Source organism: Quercus suber, unplaced genomic scaffold (genome assembly GCF_002906115.3).
Source record: "Quercus suber isolate HL8 unplaced genomic scaffold, Cork oak 2.0 scaffold_70, whole genome shotgun sequence".
Taxonomy (NCBI): Eukaryota; Viridiplantae; Streptophyta; class Magnoliopsida; order Fagales; family Fagaceae; genus Quercus; species Quercus suber.
In genome coordinates this window covers 319560-331983 of record NW_027069535.1, presented here as the reverse complement: position 1 = coordinate 331983, position 12424 = coordinate 319560, and the positions used below count along the sequence as shown (strand labels likewise).

General features: G+C 43.0%; 2 protein-coding genes across 2 annotated transcripts; one reads left to right on the top strand and one right to left on the bottom strand.

Annotated features, from left to right (window-relative positions):
* Positions 1 to 287: 287 nt before the first annotated feature.
* On the bottom strand, positions 288 to 767 carry LOC112031113 (uncharacterized). The gene has a single exon (XM_024063794.1). It carries the CDS (start codon positions 765 to 767, stop codon positions 288 to 290), a length of 480 nt encoding a protein of 159 aa, XP_023919562.1.
* Positions 768 to 10358: 9591 nt separating this feature from the next.
* Positions 10359 to 11468, top strand: LOC136067404 (uncharacterized). Its single transcript, XM_065773194.1, has one exon. The coding sequence runs from the start codon at positions 10359 to 10361 to the stop codon at positions 11466 to 11468; it is 1110 nt and encodes a 369-aa protein (XP_065629266.1).
* The last annotated feature ends 956 nt before the right edge of the window (positions 11469 to 12424 follow it).

Below are 12424 nucleotides of genomic sequence, written 5' to 3'. Positions count from 1 at the left end.
TGGGTTATTTTGTTGCTGTTCCTATCAATGCATCTAACTTTAACCTCTTAAAAGTTGCTACATCCCTGCCTAATACCCTTTATAATGTGGCCAACAACCCCCCTAACATCTTTGGCTTCAACAACTTGGACAGTCAGGAGGGAGTCGCCCTCTATAATAATTTTCTCCAAGCCAAGTTCTTTAGCTAAAACTAAGCCTTGGTCAATTGCGATTGCCTCAATTTCCTCAACAGAGTATCTTCTTAGAAGGGGCATAGACACAACAGCTATCACTCTGCTATTCCAATCTCAAATTATCATTCCCACCCCAAATTGTCCATTGGTCAAAGGGATGGCTCCATCCACATTAATATAATAGAAGCCCTCTAGAGGAGGTTCCCATTGTTGCTTCTTGTTCACTTTGTGCTTTGCCTCCAAGCCATTTACATCTTTGTAGTCTTTAATCATATGAACTGCAAACCCCCAAATATGAGCTTCTGGTACCCCATGTTCCTCATAAATTACTTGGTTCCTATTCAACCAAATCCTCCAAGCCAGTCCAAAAAACTTCTTTAGATCCCTTTGGATTCCTTGGTGGAGTATTTCAATGGCCAGATCTGAAACATGCCTATTGATATCCATCAGGCTAATGGGGTAGTCCTCCCACATCTTCCACACACCACTAGCTATATCACATTTAAAAATGGCATGCTCAACAGATTCTACATCATCTTTACACAATGGGCAGATAGGTTCTACTTGGACTCCACTTTTACTTAAATTTAGCATTGTGGGGATTGCATCCAAACATAGCGTCCAAACAAAAATTCTTACCTTTGCTGGGATATTTAAGTGCCACATCTTTTTCCATAACGGAGCTCTTATGTCTACAATAGATGATTCTCCCTACTAATTCCTTCAAGGATTTTTCTAGCAACATAGTATGCACTTTTCACTGTAAAAGTTCCATTTTTGTTACCCACCCAAATTAATTAATCCTCCTGTGCATGATAGCTGATTGGTATGTTAAAGATTGTCTCAACTTCAAAAGGCAAGAAAATTCTTTCTAACTTGTCTCTTCTCCATCTCTTTGTATCATGGTCAATCAATGCTAAAACCAAATCACCAAAGTCTTTTTTATGGGGAGATAACCTTGTGAGTGGTTGGGGTCAGTAGCCATTTATCAAAAATAAAAGATTAAAAGTAAAAAAAAGTGAAAATAAAGGGTATCCAAAAGTAAAAAAGATTAAATAGGTGAATGTGGTGAAAATAAAACGTGGGAGGGTAGATGGGAAGCTTCTAAGAAGGTGCTTCCTTTACAATTACCACTAATTCTTTCTATTTACAAAAATACCATTACTTAAATTTATTAATTCTTTTCAATATTTTATTTGATAATAAATTTTAAAATTTAGTTTAGCAATAAAATAAGTCCCATAAAAAACAATAATAATAGGGAATAACCTTATAATAATAATTGTGGAGCCAAAGAATTTGACAACCTCGGCCCATTTTACACCAAGCCTAAGGCCCATACTTAGGAAGAAATGTCCGAGGTCGAACGAAGGAAGTCCAAAGTGCCAAGAAACATCACCGAGGACGATCCTGTCCTCAGCTAGTCAAAATCACAATAGGGAAAATTGAAATGCCATCAAAGGAAGCCTCCCAAAGCATCCCAAGAGAAAGGACAAGTACAATGGGTCAGCCATGGGGGCATGGTGGAGGAGCAATTCAAGGAGAAACTGTCACCTCCACATTAAATGCCCACAACTAACGTCCTAACCGCATTAATGAGGAAATGACCCATACATAGTGCTGTCTTGGTTGCTGCAACTCACAAGAGGTTTGGGAAGGTGGCTGATGAGACAAATACTTGAGTGGTGACTTGCATGATCAACAAATGGAGGGCGAGGATCAACTGGAAAGGGGTATATAATGTAAGAAATCCTCCAGAAAAATGAGAGGGTGAAAAAACAGAGAATACGGTAACCATTTGTATCATCTATGAAACCTTAGTAACCAAGCACGGAAGAAACCATAAGAACAACCAACTCCTCAGAGGAAGGCCGAGGACAGAGTTTCACACTTTAGTCCATGTCCTTGTTACATAACCCACTCATAACCATGCCTAGTTGTTGTATCCCTCACTAAGACCTAGTTCTTAAACCTATTCTCGATAAATTTATTGTATTAGGCTAATTGGGCTTGAGTTCACTCATCCAATAGAAGAAGTGCTCAAACCCAGTCCCTACAATTGGCACCGTCTGTGGGAAGAACTTGTGTGTTAGTAAGGGCAACAATCAAACATGGTAGGATCAGACCCTCATCAAGCAGGCTCCCATCAGCCTAAACCGGTTGAATCCCAGCAACAGGGTAACTTTCCCAACCCGGAGCGTGATCGAAATGAAGAGAATGGAAGGTTCTGAAAGGGAAGTGTGCACACCACTCAAACCAGCAAAAGCCACTCTCGTGTGGGCAGTCACATGCTCTAGAGATGAAATGACAATCGAGTCATGCAACAATAAGAAGTTAGAAGCCACGTATCCAAAGACAGAATGATAATCAGGCCATGCAACGAGAGATAGAAGATTTGAAGAGAAAGCTGCGCCATGCATAACGGAGGCGACCTCATTCTAACATTGACATGCCCTCTGAGGATGAAAGCGATGATGACTATAGGCAAAGATCGAGAACTCCTCCAAGTGAGACATTCTCTCATGAAGAAGAGCACTACCAGAGGCGTAAACGTAAAAGCCCATCCCCTAGGGGCTTGGCAAATGCTGCCATGAGCCCACTGGATCAACTCTCCAAGTCACCCTTCACACGCCACATAAAAGGGGTTACACTTCCTTGACGGTTCTAGCAGCCAACCTTCACCATTTATAATGGCAAAATAGACCCCGTGGAGCATGTGAGCCAGTTTAACCAAAGGATGGCTGTCCATTCTAAAGACGAGGTGCTGATATGTAAGGTTTTCCCATCTAGCTTGGGACCGGTGGCAATGAGGTGGTTCAATGGCTTAAAGACGAATTCCATAGATTCGTATAGGCAGCTAACCCAAGCCTTTAGCTTCCGTTTCATTACAAACAGTAGAGCTCCTTGGCCCTTGAGTGCGTTATTGTCTTTATCCATGCATGACAGAGAAACTCTAAAGGCCTACTTGGACAGATATTGGGAGATGTATAATGAAATGGACGGCAATTTTAACGATGTCGCCATCAGCACCTTCAAAAATAGCCTCTCAGCTGAGCACGGCTTGAGGAAGTCTCTAACTAGCAAGCCTACCACTAGTGTGCGCCAACTAATGGATCGGATCGATAAGTATAAACGAGTAGAGGAAGACCAGCTGCAAGGCAAGGGAAAAGAGAAGGTTATCCCTCAGGAGAGGAGGAATTTTAGGTTGGATCGATATAACAGCAACGGCCTGAGAAGAGATTTCGTAGGGCAATCCGGAGCAGCCAACACACAGACTGTCAATGCTATATTCCGAGAACCAGTACATCGAGTGTTAGAGAAAATCAAGAATAAGCCATACTTTAAATGGCCGAATAAGATGGCAGGAGAGTCCACAATGTGCAATCAAAATTTTTATTGCCAATACCACCAGGACCATGGACATGCCACGGAGAACTGCAAGAATCTCTAGAACTATTTGGACCAGCTAGTTCGAGAAGGAAAGTTAAAGCACCTTCTACATCATTCCAGTGGTCATCCTGGTCAGGCCTACCATGAGCCCCAGAAAGATACCGCTCTAAGGCCACCCGTAAGGACGATCAATGTAATCTTGATTGCGCTAAGAAGAATAGGCACGCACCCTTCACGAGTGTTATCTATGGCTCAGCTGCTTGCTGAGGAGTCCTAGCCAAAACCGAAGAAGGCCAGGATGAATTTTCACCCAATCTTGAGCTTCTCAAAAGAGGACAAGATTGGAACCACCCAGCCCCACGACAATGCGCTAGTGATCGCTTTTAGAATTAGGGACTTCGATGTGAAAAGAGTGATAGTGGATGATGGCAGTAGGGCCGAGGTTATGTACCCTGATCTCTACCGAGGGCTGAGGTTAAACCGGAAGATTTGACACCCTATAGCTTTCCTTTGATGAGTTTCGACGAGAAGCTTGTTATTCCAAAGGGCATGATTAGGCTACCCATCCAGTCCGGCCCAGAGATAGTGGAGGTGAACTTTATCGTGGTGGACACCTACTCTCCATATACAGCCATCGTCGGTAGGCCCTGACTCTATACCTTGGGGGCTGTTGCCTCCTCTTTGCATCAAAAAGTGAAATTTTTATCTGAGGACCAAGTCCTCGAAATCCGTGGTTGCCAATCCATGCAAGTCAGTGTATAGTGGATGCCATTTCACATCAGCTTGATGTAGAGTCCTCGGCCTTTGCTGAAAAGGACATATAGTAATCAAAGGCTCGGGTGTCACCTCCCGATACCGCTGCTGATGGGGCAAAATGTGAAGATCTAGAAAATGTGGTCATTGGTGATGACTCAGAGAAGTTCTTTCAGGTCGGAGCTCAGCTACCTCTTCAGGAGAAGGAGGAGTTGATTAAGTTTCTCAAAAGAAATATAGACGTGTTTGCATGGAACGCTTGTGATGCTCTAAGGCTTGATCCAGCTTTCATTTGTCACCATTTCAATGTCAACCCATCCTTAACTCCCAAGAAGCAGACACCTCGGCACCCATCAAGAGAGCACGCCGATGCGATTAGAGAAGAGGTGTAGAAGCTTAAGCGTGCAGGGGCCATCAAAGAGGTTTTTTACCCCAAATGATTGGCCAACATCGTGGTCGTCAAGAAGAAAAGTGAAAAAGGCGGGTTTGTGTAGATTTTACGGACCTAAATAAGGCATGCCCAAAAGACCTGTTCTGCATGCCTCAGATAAACTAGCTGGTGGATGTAACTACAGGCCATCCTCGAATGAGCTTCTTAGATGCCTTTCAAGGCTATCATCAAATACCACTAGCCTTGGAGGATTAGGAGAAGACAGCTTTCGTAACACCTATTGGGAACTACCACTACAAGGTGATGTTGTTCGGTTTGAAGAATGCAAGGTCCACTTATTAAAGAATGATAACAAGGATATTCAAGTCACAGTTAGGCAAGAACATCGAAATCTATGTCGATGATATGGTGGTGAAGAGTAAAGTGGTGTCCGAGCATTTAAGAGACCTCGGCAGCACCTTTGATGTCTTAAGGAAGCACAAGCTGGGCCTAAATGCTTCCAAATGTTCATTTGGCGTGGAATCAAGCAAGTTTTTAGGCTACATGGTTATTCATAGGGGAATTGAAGTTAACCCAGACCAGATTAAGGCTATCAATGATTTAAAACCACCGCAAAATGCCAAGGAGGTCCAAAAGCTTACTGAAATGATCGCAGCCTTGAACCGATTCATTTCCAGGTCGGTGGATAGATGCAGACCATTCTATCTCTTGATCAACAAGTGGAAAGGATTTGAGTGGTCCGAGGATTGTATTGTGGCCTTCCAGCAACTCAAGGAGTATCTATCCTGACCACTTATCATGTCCAGTCCTGAGGCCGATGAAATCTTATATGCATATATTGCTGTAGCCCCTCATGCTGTGAGCTTGGTACTAATACAGGATGACAATAGCCTTCAAAAGCCAGTCTATTACGTGAGCAAGTCACTACATGAAGCTGATGTCAGATACTTACCTTTGGAGAAAGCTATACTAGCTATGGTCTACACTACACGAAAGCTTTCCCATTATTTCTAAGCCCACAAAGTGGTTGTCCTGACCTAACTACCCCTGAAATTTGTGCTTCGAACTGCTGATTACACTGGAAGGATTGCCCTATGGAACACAATTCTGGGAGCTTTTGACATCAAATACATGCCTTGGACCTCTATAAAGGGCTAGGTCTTGGCTAACTTGGTGGCTGAATTTGTTGAACCACTAGTAGAAATAGTAGCTGAGGGGTGAAACATGGATGGAAAATTTGTTGGGGCAATCTTTACGCCAGAACCCCCATGTTGGAAGGTGTACGTTGATGGCGCGGAGAATCAAAAGGGGTCTAAAGTGGGGCTAGTCCTAGTATCTCCTGAGAAGACTATTATAGAGAAATCCTTAAGACTTGGATTCTCAGCCACAAATAACGAAACCGAGTATGAGGCCTTATTACTAGGAATGGCCATAGTGCAGAAAATGGGAGGAAAAGCAGTAGAAATGTTCTCGAACTCGAGATTGGTAATGGGCCAGGTAAAGGGAGAGCTGGAGGCTAGAGATGCGAGGATGCAAAAGTACTTAAGCCAAGTCAAGCGCTTGCGGTCAGACTTCAATCTTTTCAGCTTGTCACACGTATCTAGAAGTGGAAACACCCATGCTAATTCATTGGCCATGCTTGCTACTTCCTCAGCAAGGAGCCTGCCTCGAACTATTATTGTCGAGCATCTGGATAGGCCAAATAAGGTTGTAAAATGCGTGGTTCATATCCATCAAGTTAGTGTGAGTCCTATCTGGATGGACCCTATGGTGAGATTTCTCAAAGATGATATTCTACCTGAGGAGAAGTCAAAGGCTGAGAAAATACGAAGAAACGCTCCTCGATTCTAGTTGTCCGAGGATCACAAATTGTATAAGCACTCATTCTGGGTCATATTTATTGTGTATTCACCCGAAAGCATCAGAATTACTACTTGAAGAGTTGCACGAGGGGATCTGTGGGAGTCACACAGGAGGAAGATCTCTGTTACACCGAGCCATTACCCAGGGATATTGGTGGTCAGGGATGCTAAAAAAGACTCTAGAATATGTTAAGAAATGTGACCAATGCCAAATGTTTGCTCCAAATATTCATCAGCCAAGAGGGGTCCTCAACCCTTTGTTCATTCCATGGCCGTTTGCCCAATGAGGCCTAAATATTGTAAGTCATTTCCCCAAGGTAGCAGGAAATAAGAGATATCTGTTAGTCGGCACAGATTATTTCACCAAATGGGTCGAAGTTGAGCCATTGGCCAACATTAGAGACATGGACGCTAAGAAATTCATCTAGAGAGACATTGTTACACGATTCGGGGTCCTTTATACCCTCATTTTGGATAATGGACTCCAATTTGACAGTAAAGCCTTTAGGAGATACTGTTGCGAACTCGAGATCACAAACAGGTACTCAACTCCAGCTTACCCTCAGAGAAATGGACAGGCAAAGGCTGTTAACAAGGTCATAGTCAATGGGCTTAAGAAGAGGCTGTATGATGCCAAGGAAAAGTGGGTAGAAGAGCTGCCACATGTCTTATGGACCTATCGGACTACACCACGACGATCCACGAGGGAAACACATTTCGCCATGACCTATGGGGCAGAGGCTGTCATCCCTCTAGAGGCAAACTTCCCAACACTGAGGACGAGCTCCTTCACTTCAAGCAGTAATGATGAACTGTTGGGGAAGAACCTAGATCTGATCGATGAACAAAGAGAAAGGGTAGTGATACAGTTGGCCTATTACCATCAGAAGCTCAAGCCGAGGTATGATGCCAATGTGAAACTGAGACTACTAGCACCTAGGGACTTAGTGTTGAGGAAAGTTGTGGGTGCTGCCAAGAACCCATTCTTTGGAAAGCTGGGACCCAACTAGGAAGAACCATACTGAATTACTTTAGTAGCAGGAATAGGTGCATACTACTTAGAAGACTTAGATGGAAAAGCTATATCTCATCTATGGAATGTAAATAACCTGAGAATGTATTATTATTAATAAAAGCATTTCTTTATTTCAAATTTTAAGTCTATTATAATTATATGTCTTGTATTTTAGTAACAATCTAAGTACTAGACAGAACCAAGGTCTTCCATAGTCCCTGGACTCAAACCTATAGGGAAACTAGTTACTTCAAGAAAAATCTAAGTACTAGATAAAACCAAGGTCTTGTATGGTCCTTGGACTCAAACCTATAAAGAAACTAGTTACTCCAAGAAGAATCTAAATACTAGACAGAACCAAGGTCTTGCATGATCCTTAGACTCAAACCTATGGGGAAACTAGTCACTTCAGGAAAAGTCTAAGTACTAGACAGAACCAAGGTCTTGCATGGTCCTCAGACTCTAACCTATGGGGAAACTAGTTACTTCAAGAAAAAGCTAAGTACTAGACAGAACCAAGGTTTTGCATGGTCCTCAAACTCAAACCTATGGAGAAACTAGTAACTTCAAGAAAAGTCTAAGTACTAGACAGAACAAAGGTCTTGCATGGTCCTCGGACTCAAACCTATGGAAAAACTAGTTACTCCAAGAACTTTTGAGTGTAAAAGTAAGGAGGCAAATCGGTTCAAATAGGTATTTATACCTCCAATTAAAAAGGATCGTGCAGGTTTCCCGGCCATAAAGTTAAAACAATCCCCACCGTTAGATTGTCACCACACTGTTAAACGTGGGGAGCATAGAGCCGCTAGAATTTAATGAGGGCATGCTCCGTATACCGAAGCGCCAAAAACGTGTCTTGGATAGGTGAAGAGACTCTGGTACTAACGGAGGACAAGACTTGACAAGCCATGACGAAGGCCCAAGGACATCAAAATCCTCCTCTCCGTCTAAGAAGCCGAACAACAAGATTTTGAGGGGCTATTATGGGGCTAAAGAATTTGACAACCTCGGCCCATTTTACACTAAGCCCAAGGCCTACGCTGAGGAGGAAGAAATGTTCGAGGATGAACGAAGGAAGTCCAAAGTACCAAGAAACATCGCCGAGGACGATCCTGTCCTCGGCTAGTTGAAATCACAGAAGGGAAGATCAGTACGCCATCAAAGGCAGCCTTCCAAAGCCTCCCAAGAAAAAGGAAAAGTACAATGGGTCAGCCATGAGGGTATGGTGGATGAGCAATTCAAGGAGAAACTGTCACCTCCGCATAAAATCCCTACAACTAACGTCCTAGCTACATTAATGAGGAAATGACCCTTACACAATGTTGCCTTGGTTGCTGCAACTCACAAGAGGTTTAGGAAGGTGGCTGATGGGATAAATACTCGAGTAGTGACTTGCATGATCAACAAATGGAAGGCGATGGTCAACTAGAAGGGTATATAATGTAAGAAATCCTCCAGAAAAAGGAGAGGGTGAAAAAACAGAGAATACGATAGCCATTTGTATCATCTATGAAACCTTAGTAACCAAGCACAGAAGAAACCATAAGAACAACCAACTCCTCAGAGGAGGGCCGAGGACAGAGTTTCACATTTTAGTCCATGTCCTTGTTATTCAACCCACTCATAACTATACCTAGTTGTTGTATCCCTCACTAAGGCTTAGTTTTTAAACCCATTCTCTATAAATTTATTGTATTGGGCTAATTAGACCTGAGTTCACTCATCTAATAGAAGAAGTGCTCAAACCCAGTCCCTATAATAATAATAATAATAATAATAACAACAACAACGACAACTAGCCTTTGAGCATGTGCTTACGCGCGTGCTTAGAAGCACTTCTATTTTTTTTTTGGTAAAGGTTAATAATTTGTATCTATTATAATTTAGAAATATATATGATGGGATAGCAAAAAATTTCCATCTGTGGTTCGTCCAGAGGAGTCGTTCATGATCATCAGTTAGCCAAATGGCCAAACCGTCTCTGATTCGTCCAGATGTGTTGTCCTTGAGTATTGATCAATTGAATAAACTGAAGGGAATCAGGTCGGAAGAGTCGTCCATGTGTAAAGCTCATGGACGACCACACAACATCAATATGTACACACAGAGTCGTCCATGGGCAAAGCACATGGACGACCCTGTGATGGTAAAATTCTGGAATTTTGAAACGGTTAATCAACCTGTGTTCATCGCCAGTAATTTCTCCTAAGTATGTAACTCCCATAAGCAGTTACTCTTTCTATAGCCGTTGGGGAAGTTATTTCCGTAATTTTAGACTTCCACGAATCTTGGGGAAGTTACTAAACCAAATAACTGCCCCAAAGTTTCCTATATAAGGGCCGGTCTAAATTAGGCACAGGTATGAGACCATTCTGACATTACTACAATACAGTTAGAATTTCACTTGTGAGGAAGATACTAACTTATCCATTGGAGGGCCTTAGGCCGGTCCACCCCGGTCTCCTCTGACAGCGTATTCATTTTTTAGGCCTTTGCTACCACTTTCAGTCCATCGAAGCCGAGTTGTTCAGCCTACTAATTCTGTTCAGCATCAGTTGGCACCGTCTGTAGAGAAGAAATTATCTGTGAAAACTTCAAGTTTGACAGTTTATTCTTCTCCGACAAAAGGCTGTATGGTTCAGACTAGATCAAGGGCCACTAGCCCAGGCTACCATGAAAGTAAGGATGCTTCCAGCCATCCCAACCGAGGTCGCCAATCAGCGCCTGTCACGCAACCTCCTTCCATCTAACACATACAGTCCGTGGCAGCCGCCATGGCGGAGTTAACTCGTCAGAATCAAGAGTTGACTAGTGAGATAGAGAGGCAACGTCGTAAAGGACATGTAGAAGAACAAGCCCAAAGTCAAGAAGATAGAAGGGAAAATGCTGAGTCCGAGAACCAGTCAAGAGGCACCACTTCGCGAAAGGTGCCACACTTGGAGAAAGAGGTGGATCAGATGAGGAAGGTTATGGACGAGATAAAGGAGAACATGAGAAGGACAAATCTCGTAGAGGATTTGGTTCACCAAACAGATTCCCCTTTCACGGCTTCCATCAATGGCCATCCCTTGCCTCCAAAGTTCAAAATGCCTTCCCTAGATTCATATGATGGACAGTGCAATCCTTTCGATCATATCGCTACTTTCAAGACTACAATGCATCTCCAAGGGGTTCTAGACGAGATTATGTGCAGAGCTTTCCCTACCACACTTAAAGGGCCAGCGCGAGTGTGGTTCAGCAAAATACCCCCAAATTCTGCAAGTTCTTTCGAGGAGTTAAGCAAATTATTTGTTAATAATTTCATTGGGGGACAGAGACACAAGTGTTCCTCGTCCAGCTTGTTAACTATAGAGCAATGGAAGAATGAAAGCCTGCGTTTCTTCATCACGCGCTTCAACAGGGAAGCCTTAACAGTGGACGACAAGCTACTATTGGCAGCCTTCCACAATGGGGTTAACTCGGACTTATTCATTCACAAGCTATATGAAAAGGAGCCTCAATCCATGGCTGAACTCATCCATTCAGCCCAAAACTTTATGAACGCAGAAGACGCAATCGTAGCTAAGAAAAGGAAGAGAGTTGAGAGAATGGAAGTCAACCCCACGCGTCACTCTGATCAAGGGTCTCGTCCAAAGAAGGGACGAACGGAAGATAAAAAGGATCAAGATGGAGATAGCAGGAAGACAGGCCCATCAGCAAGGAATCAGAATTACACACCCTTAAATGCCCCACTCAATCAGGTGCTCATGCAAATCAAGGATGATCCTTCCTTGAAGTGGCCAGAGAAGATGAAAGGAGATCCTAACAAGCGCAATAAGAATAAATATTGTCGCTTCCATGGAGATCATGGGCATGATACGGATGAGTATTATGACTTGAAGTAGCAAATTGAGAATTTCATTAGACAAGGAAAGTTGAGGCATTTCCTTAGAAGGGATCATAAAGAAGAAAAATTGAAAGCGAAGATGGAAGAGTCATCACGACCCCCACTCGGAGAAATAAGGGTTATCATTGGTGGGACTTCGACAGGACAATCTTCCAAGGCAAAGAAGACGTACCTCAAAGCGGTGCAAAACGTCTAACTCTCTAGACGACCCCCAAGGACAAGAGACGCAGTCGAGCCAACAATTTCTTTACGGATGAAGAAGCTGAGAGGATTCATCATCCACATGACGATGCGATTGTCATTACCTTACTCATTGCAGGTTATACAACCAAGAGGGTGTTGGTGGATAATGGAAGCTTGGCGGATATATTGTATTATCCCGCCTTCCAGCAGATGAGGGTTGGACGAGATCAACTTCGTCCAGCATGCTCACCACTGATAGGATTCGGAGGAATGAAAGTGCAGCCCATCGGCACCATTACATTGCCTGTAGTGGTGGGGTCATACTCGCAACAGATAACTAAGGAAATGAATTTTCTTGTGGTGGATTGTTCATCCTCATACAATGCCATCATTGGAAGACCAATTTTAAACAGTTGGAAGGCAGTAACATCTACCTACCATCTATCAGTCAAATTTCCTATGGAATGCGGGATTGGACAAGCATAAGGAGATCAGTTGGCAGCTAGAGAGTGTTATCTAGCCATGTTGGCTGTGGACGAGCAGATGCAGACTATAAGTATAGAAGAAAGAAGAATTGTTGTAGAACCAACTGAAGTATTGGAAGATGTTTTATTACAAGAAAATGATCCTGAGAAGTTCACTAGGATTAGAATAGGTATGAAAGAGAAAGTGAAAGAAGACCTTGTCCAGTTTTTGAGGAAGAATACTGATGTTTTTGCATGGAGTCATGACGAGATGACTGGTATTGATCCAAGAGTAATTACTTATCGA